At 36.7% G+C, this 19629-nt stretch overlaps 1 protein-coding gene across 19 annotated transcripts in view; it reads right to left on the reverse strand.

The window, feature by feature from the left end:
- Hdac9 (histone deacetylase 9) overlaps nucleotides 1-19629 on the reverse strand; it is an 832694-nt gene that overhangs the window by 290362 nt on the left and 522703 nt on the right. For 11 of the 19 annotated variants that reach the window (XM_029484907.1, XM_029484903.1, XM_029484900.1 and 8 more), the window contains one exon: nucleotides 16769-17029. In XM_029484907.1, the coding sequence (XP_029340767.1) occupies nucleotides 16769-17029 (261 nt within the window). Of the gene's footprint in view, nucleotides 1-14379; nucleotides 17030-19629 lie in introns of those variants that run through there. The other 8 variants (XM_029484913.1, XM_029484909.1, XM_029484911.1 and 5 more) reach the window with 2 other exon arrangements.

Genomic DNA, 19629 nt, shown 5'->3' on the forward strand with positions numbered 1-19629 from the left:
AGAGAGACAGAGAGAGACAGAGAGAGAGACAGACAGAGAAAGAGAGAGACAGAGACAGAGAGAGACAGAGACAGATACAGAGGGACACAGAGACAGAGAGACACAGACAGAGAGACAGAGAGACAGAAACACAGAGAGAGATAGAGACAAAGATACAGAAAGAGAGATACACCCAGAGAGAAACAGAGAGAAGGAGGAGACAGACAGAGACAGACACAGAGGGATATGTTTTAAAAAGTAAGATAACTATTAAACACTGGTTTATCTGCCTGATAGTTTCCCATTAGCTATGGATAACTACTGCCTCTAGATGTTAAGCTGAATAAATAAAATAAAACATTTTCAAAGTTACTTTCAAATCTCGAAAGAAGAAACCTAGAAACTACCAACTAGAAATCTATTATGTGGCAATGAAGAAGAGCAAACTCTCTGACTCCAACTTCCCTGGCCTCTTAGGCCAGGCCAGATGAAGAGTCAGATACCCTCAGAAGAGCTGACACAGGCCAAGGTGCAGAGCATTCCAGAGACAGCTTTAAGAGTTTTCCAGCAACAGCCCAGCAGGTGTTGGAGAGTTTTGCCAGTACCTTTTCTTTTCATGTGCCAGTTAACCTTCCTAGGGTTAGGGTAAGCCACATAGAGGGTAGGGGACAGCTTTTGCTCCATAAGTAATCTTCAAAGAGAGATTCAATCATATTTTATTCGACAATAACAGCAAAAATGGTAAAGCTTTAAGGAAGAAAGAAACATGGTAAAGAAAGGCACAGTAAACCGAAGAGAGGAGCAGATTATAAAAGAAACAATTTTCATTCAAATTGCAAGTGCTTAAAAGCAAGAGAAATAGACTGTTAGATTAGCTTTAGGATGTAGCTTTGGTAGGTAGCTTTTAATGATAAAATAAGGAAATGGGAAACTAGAAAGAGAGAATTCAGAAGAATAGATTTACAGAAGCACACACACACACACACACACACACACACACACACACTTCAGTGTATATTTTTGTCTGTGTCCTTTATTTTAAGCCAAGTGTCTTTTGAGGTAGGAAGCAAGGTTCACAAGCCAGTGAAGACTAATAAATCTACATTTTAATTTTTGGACCTTGACTTTACGTAAGAGACCAATATACTTCTTTAAAACTGTCCGAGTTTTGATTTGAGTCCTAAGCAAGATATGCAAGGCAGCAGTTATGATTTAGAAATAGATGTCTGTACTATTTGCTCAAAAATAATCTTTTGATCATAAACATAGATGTTCTAAGTATTATGTTGGTATAAAGAAGACTTGAAAATATATTTAAAACAATTAAGAACATATTAAGGTGATTTACACTTAAAACTCCAATATATCAAATTTTGATATTTTAAAAATATTAGCCAGTGATTTTCAAATAAAGCTAGTAAATAATATTTTCCTGCTTGTCATAACATTACCTTTTAATGAGTTAAAGTTGTACAGAGTTTCTTGCAAGAAATAGGTATTTCATAGGCTGGGATGATAGCTCAATAAGTAAGGAGCTTATTTGCATGGTTTCAGACCTGTACAATCCCTCTGAGCCAGTGTTCATAAAAACTTGGTAAAATGGCAATGAGAGACCCAGTCTACAAATATGAGAGCATACAAGAATGATGACTGAGCTTATTTTCTGACTAATATATCTATGTGCACTTGCATCCACATTTGTACTTGTACACACACACACACACACACACAGTCACCATAGCAAAACACACAGAAAGCTATTATATCGATGAAATCTATTTCTTAGTCACCCACCAGTCAATAGGAAACATGAAGCTATAGAATAAGAAACGAAATATTCTTTTTACTTCCAGCCTACAGGGGAACCTGGGAGATGCCAAGTCTTTTAAACTCCGGGTTAGTATGAGAACAGGAAAGAATGAAAACACTCTATGTATATTGTGGCCACAGCACAACTTAGAGGCTATAAGACCTTTATCAATAATTATAGTTTTGTTTTCAGGTCGGTTTTCCCATGTGGTATTACAAATGACAGTGCATTTTTGTGATATATTTTCCAGACATTTTCTTGGATAGAATCTTGGTGGTCACAGGGCCACCTTACTTATTTGTGATATTCTTCAGCAGGTTTTGAAATGAGGTTAAATACTAGACAACTCTTTAGTGTGCATTTATTAAGCTAGACTGAATTAAATTGGTTTACTACATCTCAATAGAAGAAGTAGTTGCAGTACACTGGAAAGTTCACATAAGCAGTCATAACATCATAATTGTATATGAAATAAAATTTTAAGATGTTATATAAAATGTGGATCTATATTTTGAGTAAGCTATCTAAATTTACAAACCCATCAATTTATAAAGGCTTATCGCACAGCTGCACATTTCAACATATTTATTTGATATTTTACAACTTTCCTCATAGATATTAGTTTTTATTATAAAATATGTTAAGATTCCACAAAGTGTGTATTCTTTAGTAAAACAAAGTTGTATCGTTTAAAACTCTTTATTCTAAGACTTTTAAGTTAATACTTTTTTCTTTAAAAAGATTCTTAGGATGATCTCTACGTATCAACTCTCATCTCATCATTAATTCCAGTTCAAATTTTAGTCATGCTATTTTTAAGTTATTGAGCCATGCTATTTTCAACTAAACATTAACACTAAAAAGGACACGTTATAAATTACCTCATTCTCCAATAAGTATATATTTAGAAGAATAGAGGTTTTGCCAGTATGCAAGTTAAAACAATTCCTAAAATACTTTCAATAATTGCTGGTGGGATTGCAAAGTGATACAACCACTCTGAAAGTCAGTCTGGCGCTTCCTCAGAAAATGGGATATGGTACTACCTGAGGGCCCAGCTATACCACTCCTGGGCATATACTCAAAAGATACTCCAACATGTAATCAGGGCACATGCTCCACTATGTTCATAGCAGCCACATTTATAATAGCCAGAAGCTGGAAAGAAGCCAGATGTCCCTCTACAGAGGAATGGATACAGAAAATGTGATACATTTATACAATGGAGTACTACTCAGCTATGAAAACGACGACTTCATGAAATTCATAGGCAAATGGATGGAACTTGAAAATATCATTCTGAGTGAGGTAACCAAGTCACAAAAGAACACACATTGTATGCACTCACTGATAAGTGGATATTAGCTCAAAAGTCCAGAATATCCAAGATACAATTTACAGACTATATGAAGCCCAAGAAGAAAGACCAAAGTGTGGATGCTTCAGTGCTTCTTAGAAGGGGGAACATAATACTCACAGGAGGAAATATGGAAACAAAGTATGGAGCAGAGACTGAAAGAAAGGCCATTCAGAGACTGCCCCACCTGAGGATTCATCCCATATACAGCCACCAAACCCAGACGTTATGGTGGATGCTGGGAAGTGCTTGCCAATAGAAGCCTGATACAGCTGTCTCTTGAGAGGCTTTGCCAGAGCCTGACAAATACAGAGGAGGATGTTCACAGCCAACCATTGGACTGAGATTGGGGTCCCCGATTTAGGAGTTGGAGAACAGACTGAAGGAGCTGGGAGTGGTTTGCAACAATGTCAACTGGCCAGACTTCCCAGAGCTTCTGGGGACTGGACCACCAACCAAACAGTTCACAAGGAGGGACCTATGGCTCCAGCCATATATGTGGCAGAGGATGGCCTTGTTGGACATCAGTGGGAAGAGCCACCACTGGGCCTGAGGGGGTTCGATGCCCCAGTATAGGGGAATGCCAGGGTTGGAAGGTGGGAGTGGGTAGATGCATGGGGGAACACCATGATAAAGGCAGAAGGAGGAGTGATGGTATAGGGGATTCCTGGTGCAGAGACCTAGAAAGGGACTAACATTTGAAATGTAAATTAAAAAATCCAATAAAAGGAAAATAAAAGGAATTTTCTTAAATACTCACTTTTCAAATCAGTGTGTGGTGGTGCTGTTGCTGTTGTGGTGGACTGCTGGTCATGTTGTTGTTGAAGATGATGGTGGTGGTAGTAGTTTTGTTGTTGATAATGATGTTTTGGTGGTGGGTGGTGGTGGTGGTATTATTATTGTTGATGATGGTGCTGGTGGTGGTGATGATGATAATGTTGTCATTGTGTTGATGTTGTTGGTAATGGTGGTGGTAGTGGTGGTTGATGATGATGATGTTGTTGATGATGATGATGTTGTTAATGATGATGATATTCATGGTTGTGCTGTTGTCATTGATAAGTGTGGTGGGAGTACTTCTGGACAAGTCACTGTTCTATGGCAGTGGCTATTTTTCTGACTATGTCACTCTGTACGGCATACATCTTTAAACCTTCTATTTCTTTTCACACACTTACAAATTTATAGCCTTACTATTTTTAGTGATTTATAAAGTTTGAACACAAGAGTTACAAGGCAAAAAAAAAAAATTAAAATCTTTGATCCGGAAAGAAAATGTAAATGCTGGGGACCCTTTGTGAGCTGACTAGAGGTGCTGACTGCTGTCATTCACATGAAACTAAATGAAACCTAAATCTTCTTAGGAGGACAACGCAAAACCAAAAAGTGAAACATTGTCTTCTTCCTCAACGAATTCATTGAAAGATTTAGGTCAACCAGACAATAAGTTCACTAAAATATAGAGACAAAAACCCCACAAAAGCAGTCTTGATTTAAAGCAGTGTCCTAGCTAAGTCAGGAAACACAGCAATACAATGGCTGTCTAAAGTGTCTACCAACAGTGGAGTGACATGCTCTCCAAGATTTTCAGACTAGAAAATGCAGATGTTCTCCAATTTATTAAACTGCTGAGAGCACTGGCTCTTCTTCAAGATGCTCTACTTCCTCCAAAGGCCAAAATGTCATTTTCCCCTCCAAAATAAACCAAAGCCAAATGGTAAAACTGCAAAGATTTGGTTAAACAAACAGTGAGAGTTTCAGTGGTTTTATCTGCAGCATCCCCTGCTACCCAACAAAGCCAAGATATTGTCCATCTCTTTGACGGACAAAGAGCCTCAGAGGTCCAGAGTGACATGCCCGAAGGCTGGCATGTGATTTGGCTAATTAAATTAAATAGCAGGAAACAGCTTTTCCCCATGCCACTGCCTGGCCACACACAAACTGTAACAGTAAACCTTTTATTTTTGAGAAGGGAAAAGTGTAACCATTAAAAAATATACAGTATCAGCACACCATCCAAGAATTAAAAGTCATTTACTCACACGTTTCCTGAACCTTGCTTTAATGCCAAAGAGTAAGAACTTTCTAAGGTAACTTGTGAGACATCCAAGAATCTTTAGTAATTAACAGGGATGGAAAAGAAGCCTTCCCCTAAGGTTTACCAACACTAGAAGCCAGTATTCTAAATATTCCAAAATATTCTAATACACCAAATAAAATAGACCCTTCAGTATTTACGAATCACGGGTAAAATACCACAGCAGTGAATTTCCTACTGCTTTTGCATCTTCTGCTTTCTTTACCTTACTACAGATGGGGAGATGAAGACCAAGGAGTCCCCAATCTTTGGAACCTTCGGGGAAGCCCTACCTTCTTGCCTCTCAGAGTTTCTCACAGAAGAGAATATTTTGCTCTAAATTCACTTTAGTCATAGGATTTACACAAGACCACATCATTTAAAACACACATGAATTTTAATATGTTTATACAACAATATGCTTAGGTTGGTAGATGCCACTCCACTTTATAAATCAGAGTTTTCATTTTTCAGTGATTCTAACTAAAAAAAAAATGTATGAATTCCCAGTTGTCAACCTTGGTGAAGGAGCCAGTGATTGAGCATTGTAAGAGAAACTAAAGGTAAGGGAGATTTCTAAGGATCAGGAATTCCAAGATTGAAAGGGAATTTATGTTTAGAGATTTAGAGAATGCATTATCATTGTAGATCATGACTTCCCCACTTACATAATCTCACAGTATACATACTAAATACCTAGATTCTGCATGAGCGATAGTGCATATAATTTGTATGTCTCTCCCTGGTTTACTTCACATAATGATCCCAGACTCATCTATCTTGTCCCAAATGACAGGGGTTCTCATCTCTTTATAGAGAAATAATATCCAATTGTAGCTAGGCACCATCTTTAATTTGTTCACTCATCTGTCGGTGGTCACTATAGCAGACCCTATACCTCGCCTATTTCAAATCAGTTCATGATGAACTTAGCATTGCACCAACAACTTCTACTCACTGAATTCATGTCTCTCAATACTCAGTGGTGCCACTGCTTCTTTCACTACTTTCTGGTGGCTCCAACCTGTTTCGAATACGGCTGAAAGGTGTCCGTGTCTACTCACAGGGTGTCAGGGGCCCTTTCAGTCACATCCTCTGCAGTTAGTACCCTCTTCACTTCTGTAGGTTGCACCTTAGAATCTCATTGCAGTGCTCACTGGCTTTATGTGATGACCATTGGGGTTGCATATCATTGCATTATCATCCCACTGTCTCCTTTAAAGAGTTGCTTTGTTTATTTTTTAAAATTGAACACATTATAGTCTTGCTATTGAGATGCTTGGTTTCTTTCACATTTTGAATCATCCTTATCATATAACATAGCTGACAAATGTTTTCTCCTATTCTGTAGACTGTGTCCTCTCTTTGTTGTTTCCTTGGGCATGAAGAAGCTTTCTATCTGGACATGATCTACCTGTCTGCTTTGTGTTTTTAAAGTCTTAGTCAAGAATTAGTTGCCTATGGAATAATACCATGGTATGTTTCCCTGATGGGTTTTCCTTTTTCGGGTATTATATTCAACTAATCTATTTTAGGTAATGTTTTATGTAAAGTATTCCTGAGAATGAGGGGGTGTCTTATTTCATTCTTCTGCATGTGGTAATCCAGTTTTCCTAATAACATTTACAGGAACCCATTCCCCAAAGCATTCCTGACACTTCTGTTGAAAATCAGTTGTGTAGATTTATTTGTCGGTCTCTATTCTGCGCCATGGTCTCAGTGTTTCATTTCCCAGTATGACACTGAACTCCAGTTTTCACATGTGGAATCTTAAAAGCTGATCTTATAGAAGTAAAAAAGTCATAGGCTAATTAATAAACTGAGATCCAAATGTTTTTAAATTAGGTTATATTATTGTTTATATTAACTTCATTAAATGAAACTATACCATAAATATCATTGAGAATGCATAGGTGTAGCCATGCTCATCCAGACTGTGTTGGTTTGTGTAAATGTAAGCAAAGATTAATGCTTGTTCTTTTACATCTATATATGAAATAAACATTTGAATATAAAAATGACCGAAGTCTGATAAATTCAATGCCTAGCAGAAAATGGCTAAACTTTCTCAAGAAATTGACCTTGTGAGAACCAACAAATGGCAGGATTCTTAGGTGAAGACAATTCTGAAATGGAACCAAAGCAGTCCCCTCCCTTAAATTAGCTATGTTTGTCTTAATGTTATTCTTAATGAATTCTACCTTTCTTGCTCACAGTCCTTGTCCTCAGGCAGTGGGCTAAAGGATTACTCCTGTGTCACTCAACCCTGTGAGTACTCAGGATATTGAGTGGGGTCCAGAGGACTCACATGTTAGAGTGAGGGAAAGCTACACTCAAGTGAAAGGCAGCTATGTGCTTGTCAAAGAAAACTCTGACACAAACCTTCAAAAAGAATGACAAACTTAAGCTGTGTACTGTCTAAATAAAATTTACTAGGTCTAAAAAGGAGTGGAAAAAAATCTGTATTCAAGAGAAAAATTAAGCAGTAGAAACAGACTTGGAAATAGCAGACAGTATTAGTAAAAATGAGTTAAAGAAGGCTCTGCCAATACAGAGTAATCAGAAAACACATAGAAGAGTCAAAGGAGTCTTTTAGATAAGAAAATACAATGTCTTGGATGGAAAATGTACTGCAAATGATTAGCAAATATTTATTTACTCAATATAAAGGAGGGAGATAGTGATTGAAGATACCTAAATAGAAATACTAAGAGAAAATAGAGCAAGGAAAGTATACAGACTCAGATATCTCTAAACAGAATGGAGATGTTCAGCTTATGTACAATTATAGCCCTGTTAGAAAATATGTGAAAATCAGGAGGAACAAAAGACTAGGACAAATAAGATCTTACATTTTCTAAAAGTGTAAGATGTATAAATTCTCAGAAATTATATGTGAGAAGAACAAAGAAAATTGTCATCAAAAGAAGGATACATTTAAGCAAATGATAAAAAAATTGCAGAAAACAAGACAACTGAAAATATTAAATTATACACAAATAATTCACAATATGACTTTAAGACCTACTACTATATAGCAGTAGAAATCTTGGGTCTATAGTTAGCATGAATCATAGATCAGTAGAATAAAATGAACTTTAGACATTTGCTCACACTGTATTCAATCAATTTCTTTAAAACCACCAGAATAATTCAAAGAAGCTAGAATAATAATTGAGGAAAATGACCCTGAAAAATTTTAAGTAATCAGACATAATGATGAACTTCAATATATCTTCATATTATACAGAAAGACCTAAATGTAAAAAGTAAAGTAGAAGAAAACAGAATCAAATCATTTCTAGAAGAAAAATAGAAAGAGTGGACACATCAAAACAAAACTGACACATTTGATGAATACAAGGCACGCTGTGGGGTAGATGAAAATGTCGGTGAACCACGGAAATAGAAGATTTCATCCAACAGATGTAATATTCCCTGAGCCTATAATAAAAGAATATACAGATGAAAAATATATTCACTGTGACTTTCTTAATTACTCACAGCTACATGAATGGCCAATGAACCAATGAAAAGAAGTTCAACAACATGAGCTGTCAGGGAGATGCAGGTTAAGGCACAAGAACCCATTAACATCAAGTCAATGCATACAGCAAAATATTCTATGCATCAATCACTACTTCAGTGCCCAGTATTGATAAGGGAATACAGGGGTAGAATTATTTGTTGTTGATCAAATGCAGAATAAGAGTTAATTACAAAGAGTTTGGCAGTCTTATTTAAAAGATTTGTAGTTTCAAATTTTTGGTATTTAAAGTAAAACATACATTTAGCATCCAACTCAATAATTCAATTTAGAAAAAATTATCTGAGAAGGAAAATCCCAATATTTACAAAGAGGTCTGACTATAAATTATACCAACTGGTCAGATTGAACAAGTAAGTAGCAAGGTGCTGGGATGATTAAATAAATGTCTTCACATGTAGTTCTTAGTTGGTGATGGGGATGGAGTGTGAACTCTTGTATTCTAACTATCCATTCAGCAGTTTAATCATCCAGAGGTTATCACTGGGAAGCCTTCCTACATGCAAAGTGCCACCCACATGATTCAAAGATTTACTCATTCACTGTAAAATGAACACATCAGCCTCTGTGCTCAGTAAGAGTTTTCTGAGATGTACATAAAGATGAGGTTTATAGACTCTGAAAACTATGAATCATTTTGACCTTTTCCAAGATATCAGTTTTCAGGAATTCTGAGCAGCCTATACAGAAATGAAAAGGTTAATTATGAGGCCATGGATATTATGACATAAAGTGCTGCATCTAAAAGTGTATACAAAATATTATAATGATACATAGACAAACATAAAATGTGTAAAATTAATTATTTATCAATGATATTAGACAAGAAATCCATAAAAACTATCATTTCCTAGTCATGAAAATGAAATTGTAGCTATATCTAATAGAACTGATACAGTACAATAAACAGGGTAAGTCAGAAGGTTCTGTGTCATACAGTCAATAAAAGCCAGCCAGTAAGACAACATGAAAAATGCTGGTAGCAATTATTATGTAGAAAGAAAACAACAACTGCACAAATGGAATTAATGTGGCCCTTCACAGGTGTAGAAGCCACAACTGACTCAGTAGATTCCCCTCGCATCAAGAAGCATGAAGATATAGTAACAGGGGGAAAAGTATGAAGAATTACTTGAGAGTTGATGGAGCGATGAGAGTCACAGACAGGGATGGCAGGAAAGCAAGTGTCAAATCCACCAGAAATAAGGGGATGAGAGGCAATGCCTAAGAAGGGAGAGCTCCACACTTAGAAGCTCTACGACTCCCAAGCCCAGGCAGGCTGTAACCCAAGCACCATGGAAGCTGAGGTCGGGGGATTCTGATCCAGTCTGCAATGCATAGCAATAACCTGGCCAAACTACCAAGTGCATAAAAGAAAACTAATTGTAATAACGATATGTAGAACTAAGAATGATTCATAAGCCAGACGGTGCATGTTGCAAATAATTAGCAGGAACATGAGAAAAAAATCCTTGAGATTCTGTGTCAGGAGCTGGTTTCTTAAATGAAAACCTCTAAAGCATAGAAGACAAAAGGAAACAAAGATGGGTTTTTATTAAGATTAAAGGTGTTTGATGTTGAAACCCAAGTAAATTATAGAGAAATTCACACAACAGAATAGTTTTTAACATGTATTTCTGAGAGGGATCTAACAAGATTATGTGCTAATTAAATATCAAAGTTCAATAACAAAAAGAGAATTTTAAGATGGCAAATATGTAAATGGTCATTTTCTGAAGACTTTCTCAAAAGGAAACTCAGCAAATAAAAAAATTGTTCATGATTGTTATTCCAGGGTGAAGTAGAAATCAGTTCAAGAACACTGCACTTCCCAGCTATTATCATGGCTACCATAAGAAACAAACATGGGGAAAACGGGGCTGGGATGAGAGCTCAAATGGTGAAGTGCTTTCACAGCAAACACGTGGAGCTGAATTTTACCCCCAGAACCCACAGAAAAAAGCAGTGTCCGGCTGCACACACATTTCATCTCTGTGCTGGTCTGGCAAGGACAGGTGGCATGCTGGGGCCCTCTGGTCAGTCTGCCTAGGCTACTTGGTGAATTTCAGATTCAATAAGAGACAAAGAACAAGGATGAGAGTTATGAGGTACAATATTAGCATACACACAACACACACACATGCACACATGCACACACACACATACACACGCACACATATACACAGATACACACACACATACACACATATACACACAGATACACACACATACACACACAAACATATGCATGCGTGCGTGCACACACAGCATGCGTGCGTGCACACACACACACATGTACACACAGATACACATACACACACACACGCACACATGCACACAGATACACACACACACACACGCCAGAGCAGAGGGGGTAGTGGGAGAATCAGGAACACAATGTGTTGGAAATGTGGGGAAAATTTTGGAACCAACGATATCGCTAGTAGGAAAGCCATGAAACTTAGGTATAGAAAGAACAGAGACTGTTACTCCTTGGAACTTAAAGTTGGTAAGTGACTCAGAAATTACTGGAGACAAATAAGAGCATATGTTAGCAGAGAAACAAAACTTGCACATGAATGTTAATAGTATCAATATTAGTAGAGACAATCCAGTGTACCACAACTGATGATTGACAAGTTATATAGCATACAATTTATGTAGTGGAATATTACCGCAGGTCAGTAAATATTTAGCTACTGACAAGTGCCAGTATTTTAGACCAAGGAACTCAGTCACTGTGCAGACTTTCCTTTCTGACTTATTTCCTTTAACACATCATTTCCATCCCTGGAGTGCTTATCAGTAACTCACTACTTCTTTTTTACCTGAAATACTGTATAAAAGAGAAGAAGCTGGGGACAGAAGGACACACAGTGTCTGAGCTCATCGATACGAAATGTCCACTCTGACAAATCAAATCTGATAAGTTATGGTCAAATAAAGCTATAGAGAGAAACTAATAAATTATTTAAATTAGCAGAGATAAATGGATAAAATGGCAAACATTATTTACAGCAGTAGTGTATAATGGTAGCACTGATCCCTATTGCAGAAGAATAACCGCCCACGGATTCGTATGGCAGAAGACAATGAGAAAAATACATGAGATAATTCCAAGAATTATCACCCCAAGAATCAGATGATCTGGGATCAAAGTCATGACCAATTAGGCCATGTATTAGCAGTCAAGTTCCTCTACTATCCTCAAAGCTGGTTGGGAAAGCTGTCCCCAAAGGCATGCATGATTCATGTGGATTTAGAACACGATACGTCGGTATGGGATCAGAACCAGTGTGGATCATCAGGGTCTCAATTTCCCACAGAAAGCTTTTTAGGTACCTTTGAATTAGACAACCCTCTTGGAGTTTAGAATCCTCTAAATAATATCATTTACCAATTTTGCATATTATATGGACCACTTTGGACAAAGTAATTATCAGTGCAGCCTCAGTGCTTTGAGTGCTGTAAGGGATAGTATCTTGTTTAGGCCCTGGCCTGCACTTTGGTGGGAGAAGAAGGTAAAAATTGCTCGTGAAACTCTCATCTGTGAATTAGGAAAACTAATTCTACATTTTCATTTATAGTAATGATTTAAAGAAATGACTCAAATCAGTTAATGTTGATGGAAAAGGGGAAATCCATTTGGAGGGAGAAAAGACCAGGAACAGCTGAATAAAGGCAGATGGGAGTAAGATCTGGATATAAAAATGGAGATCTGTACACACAGTGCAGGAGTCAGAGTTCCTGTGTTCACATTGAAAGGTGGACGCCGCCTCTAGGAAATGCATGACGTTGGCTTCACTCCCTGTGCTCCAGTGCTCTGTGCAATGCCCACCTCAAAGTGTTCTGGTATGGACTAAACGTGATAGGTACAGCTGGGATAAGGGATTAGTAGAGCTAAGGAACTTGCAACTATACTTTATGCATGTTTTTTAGGTTTGCCATTTTGAAATTCATTTTATAAGTGAGATACAAATCATTGCATCATAGTCTATACATTTACCAAGACTCCAGGAAGTTATTATGCTAGGAAGCACAACTATATGAATAGAAATAGGTTACAATTTAAATGTAGCTTCAGCTTGACACAAAAGGTGCCTTTCCAGTTCCCCTAGTATTTGTCTACATTGTTTGATCCACTGCAATTTTGCTTTCCTCTTTAAAATGGGTATGGGGATGTTAATGATGAAGTGAGCCATAATCCCCAAGTCCTTTCCTTTTTTTTTTTTTTTTAACCTGGAGCTCTTCACTGTAGCTGGTTACAATGACAGACTTGAATCATGTATTCATTTAATCCCTAGTTGTATACCCATTTTGTCCATACACAGATATTTTAAACTGCATGTTCCAATTATCGGGAAAAAAAGTCACAAAATTTAAGTTACTCTGCTACCTACCCCATACATGAATAAGGCACTAGATTCGAAAAAATATATTGTGCTTGAATTTTCTTTTAATGCCTTTTTGCAAGCACAAGCCTAGTGAATATGAAAATTGTTAAAGACCAACCACTGCTATGCTTTCTATGAAAAGTAGAAATCTATGGCTCAGCTGCTACATTCCCTAATGCTGAGAGAATGAAAACACCTCATGTAATATTACTGTAGTACTGTTCTGACTTATGGAGTCCATGACTTGCATGATAGCATTTGAGAATAGATTAAATGAACCAGGGGTCATTAGAAAGGAACACATTTAACCCTTTTAACTACACACATAGTAATGCGTAAGTTTTGTTGGCAACATATCAGAAGAAAAAGCTAAACCATACAGCACACTAAAGGTCTCTCTATCTGTCTCTCCATTCATCATACAACATTCCAGTAACTACCACCACATCCTGGGAGTTAATTAATTACTCTTCCCTCTTTACATTTGTTCACTGTCTCTTTGATCTGTGATTCAGAATCTCAGAGTAATAGATATGGTTATTAAGAGTCTTGCAAAAGGATTCATTTTAATGTTTGTTGAGAGCTTGTAATATTCTAGGGTATATGTTAGCTTATTTTAAATTTTTTGATTACATTTATTTGTGTGTGTGTGTCTGTTTGTCTCTCTCTGTGTGTGTGTGTGTGTGTGTGTGTGTGTGTGTGTGTCACAGCTGGTATGTAGTCCAAGGACAATCTGAGGAAGTCAGTTGTCTCTTTCCATTCTGTGGGACCTGGGAATGGAACTCATGTTGCCCTGCTTGGTGACAGATGTCTGTAGCAAATGCTGAGCTCTTGCCAGTAAATGTTAAAGTTTTAAAATAATTTTTAAGTTGAATAGCATTAGGGACTATTTATATATTTTTTTATATCTAGAGGATGACATTTTAATTTAAATACCAAAGAGGATAACACATCTTTAAAAAGGTCACACTACAAAATGGAGCATGCAACCCATTTTACATGTTTGCTGGTTGATAATGGCTGACAAATCGTTCAATATAGTTATTGCTGAATGTGTTGTTTTAAATGATATTAGAAGCAACTGTTCAAAATGTCTTCATTTTCTTGTTTCAACCAAAAAAACGGAAATAATTTTTGTATATGCGATCTAATGCACAGCTTTCAAATTCTATTAAATATATCAAGTTTACACAAAGCCAAATGTATGAAAAGGGATCTTTTAAAAAAAACTTTATTTGAGAAAGGAAGAGACTTATAACAGAAGGCATAAAGGGCAACATACAAACAATATATTTACAACACAAAACAAGAGATCACCTCCAAGGGTGCAAATCATAATAAATACAGTAGATCTTAGAAGACACTGATTAGTTAAGTCGAAGGTTAGTTACGTCCAGCTTTTCTTTTTACTGGTTCCAAGTAGTTTCTTGACTAAATTCAAAGACTATCAAATTCAAACAATTAACGTCCACCAAATATACTGATGAAGTTCTCTCAAATGACATTATAAAAAAATAGGTTTTTTTTGTTGTTTGTGATCACATATCTTTGAAGTAATATTATACAAAAGTCTGCTCAGCCGCATGTTCCTCCCCAAATAAAATGTATTTTAAAAGATGCACTATCCCTTTTTTTATGAGATTGAAAAAAGAATTTGAAGAAAATGAATATTTATGAGATGGAAAAATATACAATTTTATCTCAGGCATGCCATATTTTTAATGCAAAACAACTGACAAAAGTCATTTTAATATGAAGGAATATGTTAACCCAAACATATTGGTGATAGGGAAAAATTGCCTATTAGAACTATGTGTCAAATTATCAGAAGGACTTTGTCATTATGTGGAAAAACTTTTAGGTTTCTAACTCTAGCTATGTTAATTTAATTCCAATGGAGACTTTTAAAAAGGATAATGTATCTTTAGCAGGGACATTTTAGAAGAAATAGTTTTAAATGTCACAGCAAAATGTAAACAACACGTGCCAGTAACATACAGTTGAACAATGTCTACATTTGGCAAAAGTGCTATGTCTCCCTGAAACAGGATACCACACCTTAAAATACCATGGATTAAGAAATATAAATATTTTAATAGAGAAAAAAACTCAGGAAGATTCTAGGTCAATTTGGATTATCCATATTAAATGTGTCTTTAGACAGCAAACATTTAACTAGCGTAACCAAAGTAAACCTGTCCAACGAGGCAAACAGACCAAGAGGGAATATTAAGGAAATGTTCCAGAGGATAGCTTCCGTAAGGGTTTCCCTACTCATGGTGCGATTTTCTTAGACAATGAATCAATTCATAGAATGCCCTTGGAAACCAGAAAGACTAGAACACTATCTTTGGATTCTTTCTTCTCTATGTCTGCCTATTCGAATTACTTGGACTTCCTGTTTCCTCAAAGCATTTCCTGTCCTGCCCCAGAATCAATTTTCTGTAAAACAGCAGGAACCTCACAAAGAACTGACTCAAAGAAACATTATCTTCTGTTGCCTTCAAAGTTGTTTGTATCTTTAGAGCATCAAAGGACATGGTCCTTCTGGAGGTGCATTATATACAAGCAGATGATTCTGTTAAATCCAACATTCATATTTTTGTATTTGCCAGAACGATCTGATGTATGCCATGGAACTGTATGCCAGAGATTCTAAAGATATCAGGTATAAACGTGAATCATCCTCTTGGAAAACTGGTTTTAATTTGATAGCAGGTGGTAGTCATACTATGCTTTCTGCAGCTGTCCATACATCGCAGCATCTGATTGGACCACCATGCTCTACATTCCTTCTCAGCAACATTTGCATCAGCTTCATTTGATCTTTTTCCATATATAATGTCAGCAAGTTACAAAAGGTTTACATAAACTGTGCAGCGCTATGGTAGACATAATGTCATGTTCAAAAACAGAGCTTCGGTTTGCATCTCTACTTAAAACCACCTGAACTGGTAAGATTTTCAGTTGTAATCTACACAATAACCTAGAGCTACTGGCATGATAACCACAACATTTCAACTTAACAAGAAAAAAATAAAAAAAAAAAAAAAGAGAGAGAGAGATAGAGAGGGAGAGGAAAGGGGGGCAGGGCAGACTACCTTCAACAGTGTTCCAGACTGTAGTATAATACAGTATGTACAGTCATATGAAAACTGAGTTCTATATGTTAAAAAACATTAAATCTAATAGAATGAATGATTCATTATCCAGGCTGGGAAACTATATTTTGTACTCACAGACCTCAGCAGATAAAACTACAAACAACAGTAAGTTTGTTTTCTGTAGAAGGAACTGTTGTATCAGGCTTTGAGGTGGACTTACAGCCTATTGATTATTGGATATTATATAGCATATTTTTAGTGTAACAGGCATTTTCTTACCAGTGAAGGTTCAATGAATCCTGATACCCATTCAGTGATCAGTATAGAATGATACTTTATATAGAAAAAAAATCATTTTACCTGTTTTAGAATTCTTAATCACTAAAATCAGAGACATAAGCTGATAGGAAATAATAACCATTTACCAAAATCTGCCACCTATTTTATACTCAAATAATGACTTTAATTACAAATCCTGGAGCTAAATCTTTGCCTATTACCTGTTGCATAAAAGCAGCCTGCTCCCCACATTCCATTTCCTGTATCTGAGCATCTTCATCGCTGTCCACGGGTTCCTCCTTGACCTTCACAGCCCCAACTTGTCCCAGTGTGTCCTCCACACAAGCACTGCTGTCACTCCTAGCACTGTTGTCCTTAGAGGTTGCTCTGTCTTCCATGGATTGGTCCCCCTGAAGCTCCTCCTCTGCTTCTTCAAGGTGGCTGCCTGGTTGCTTCAGTTGTTCAATAGATTTCGATAGCAGCTAAAAGAGAGTGTTCAGGAGTTCAAAAGTCAATAGTTCCTGATGCAACACATTCAAGTTATACTCTCAATTTTAATAACTCAACTCGTGCTAGAAAATGCTGGAAACATTAGGAGAAAGAGCAAATAAACCATATCCATAGACACTGCGAAAGTTTTCTCACAAGGACATATTGCACAACAGTCCTCCTAATACAAATAAACTCGAGAATGATACTCTTCTCAAGAAAGGATGGAGTTGGTGTAGAAACTCCTCAAGCTAACACTTCAGCAAATGTTAGTGGCTATAAAAGCCCCAAGATAAATGGCAGTTTTGCTTAATAACAAATTGTCTAGAATTTATATGATTGAATCATGACAGTATTTAAGAAAAAGAATTGTAAAATACAGAAATATTCATTATGGAGTTCTGAAGTTTGAAAGTCAATGCTCTTTAACATTTGGAAAGCTATAATATTTTATGAGTAGATACAAACAGAATTAAATGGGAATTAGACAGGATATTAGATTTCAAATAAAATATATTTAGATATTTTAGTTATTATAAATAAAATAATATTTAGCCTTTAGTATCATACCATTTCATTAACTAATGATTTTTAAAAAGTGACTGATGATACAACTAACAACAATAGTAAAAACCCACAGAATCAAAAAATGGATTAAAAAATGGATGTGAATCTTCATATGCTATCATCGGACACCGGCCTTTTTGTTTTGTTTCATTTCACAATGATCCTATTGACTCTATAGATTTCAAGCTGTGGTCTCAAGGATGGGTGAAGTTGGGGTAAACCACTGTCTGTATAGCCAGCTTGCCAATCACCATAGTTAGCAGTGTACTCTTAGTATGGCCATGTAAACTAAAACTACAAATTATTCTGTATAAAAATTTAAGTTCATCTCACATTCATACATAACTAGGTTCAAAAAAATATAAACAGGTTTTAATGTTTGAATAAAACATTACAAAAACTTGGAAGGGTATCTTTTTAGATGTTGTGTGGTCATTCCTGAATAACACTGAACATGCTGATACATCCCTTAAATTTAACTGGAGAGATACATATTGGAAATTTTCATTAAATTTTTTCACAATTATTTATTTAGTGCCAATTAGATTCAAGACACTGCTAATGATTGAAACATAGGCAGGTCTTGCCTTCTGTAGACTCAGGTTTTAGTGTTCTAAAGAAATCAGGAAGGTGCATTTCATCATTTGTATGTATCAAATGTTATATATTTTATATGTAACAAGAATTTTAAAGAAAAAAACCTCTGGGTGTTATAATGTGCCCTGTATATACAGGCAGTCATTGGGAGAGGTGAGATGCTAAGAAGGACTTGCTGGGAATGTGTTGTGTTTGGGATGAAGGCCGAAGAGGAGGAAACTATACTAAAAAGATTCTGGACAGAGTGGCACAGCTCATACCATATTTTCTGTGGAGAATAAGAATGTACAGGCATGAACTATAATAGAATAAGACCCATATATCCCCAAGCCAATCAGAGATGATCAAGAAGAGAGAATACATACCAATTAAAAGCCATATCAGATTTTCTTAAAAGAAAGAAAATTTCTATATTCATTTCCTTTGTGCTGAAAATTTAATTACTATTATTTCTGGGCAGTCGGCATAAGGAGAAAATTCCTCTCACCATGCTTACAACATCTTAAAGTGTATTTTAGAAAACTATTTTCTGTACAATTGTCCTAGATTGGACCACTAATCGGCAATTCCTGTCTTAAATACATAATTGTTTGCACACTGCTGGGAGTTTGAAGAATAAACACTACAATAGTTCTAAATTCTGGCTGTGTAACTGTGGGAACACATGTCCTGCAGTTTGGGGGGAAAAGAACACGCAGGACAATAGAAAATAAGAGGGAAAAAAAGAAGAAAAAGTCTTACTTTAAGAAAAACATTGCACATTCTTCAGAGAAACGCCACTGGGCAGTTCTGTTGTATTTGGTCTTGCTAGCCAGGCTACGTTAGAGGAGCTTTGTGAGGAGAAAAGACTGACTCAGGAAAAGAAGAAGAAGGGCGAAGGGCCCTCAAAGAAAATATTTACAAGAAAACGACTGACTTTTTTTTTGACAAAAGCTTAATGAATCATGGAAAGACCACCCCCTCCTGCCCTGACAACACAGATTCACCAAAAAAGTGACTGGGAGGTACTGGCTTGTCAGAAAATGCTGAAAGGGGGGGCCAGGGATCCTGGTCCAGTGGAACCTCAGACAGATGTTCAAACAACATTGCCGTCAGCAGCTTCATAGGGATAGCAGATATATACAAAGGCGTGGGGTATGTGTCCAAGGACAGAAGTAACAGCCATGCGTAAGAGGCCAGCGGGACAGTCCACAGCTCAGGAGATGCCGGGGCAGAGGTCCCTGCTCAAGGAAGGGCAACTCTGAGAAGCCTTCTGGATCCACTCCTTTCTGATGGGGAGTTCTGAGAATGTTCTCATGGGAGCCATACCGAACACTCATGTTTCCTCCAAACCCTATATTCACTGCCCTGCTCTCTCCTCAGGTGTTTGCTCTCTACCTTGCAGGACAAAATTTTGCTTTCACTTTTGCCTCCTGTACTCTCTTCAGCA

This window comes from Mus caroli, chromosome 12 (assembly GCF_900094665.2).
Source record: "Mus caroli chromosome 12, CAROLI_EIJ_v1.1, whole genome shotgun sequence".
Classification (NCBI taxonomy): Eukaryota; Metazoa; Chordata; class Mammalia; order Rodentia; family Muridae; genus Mus; species Mus caroli.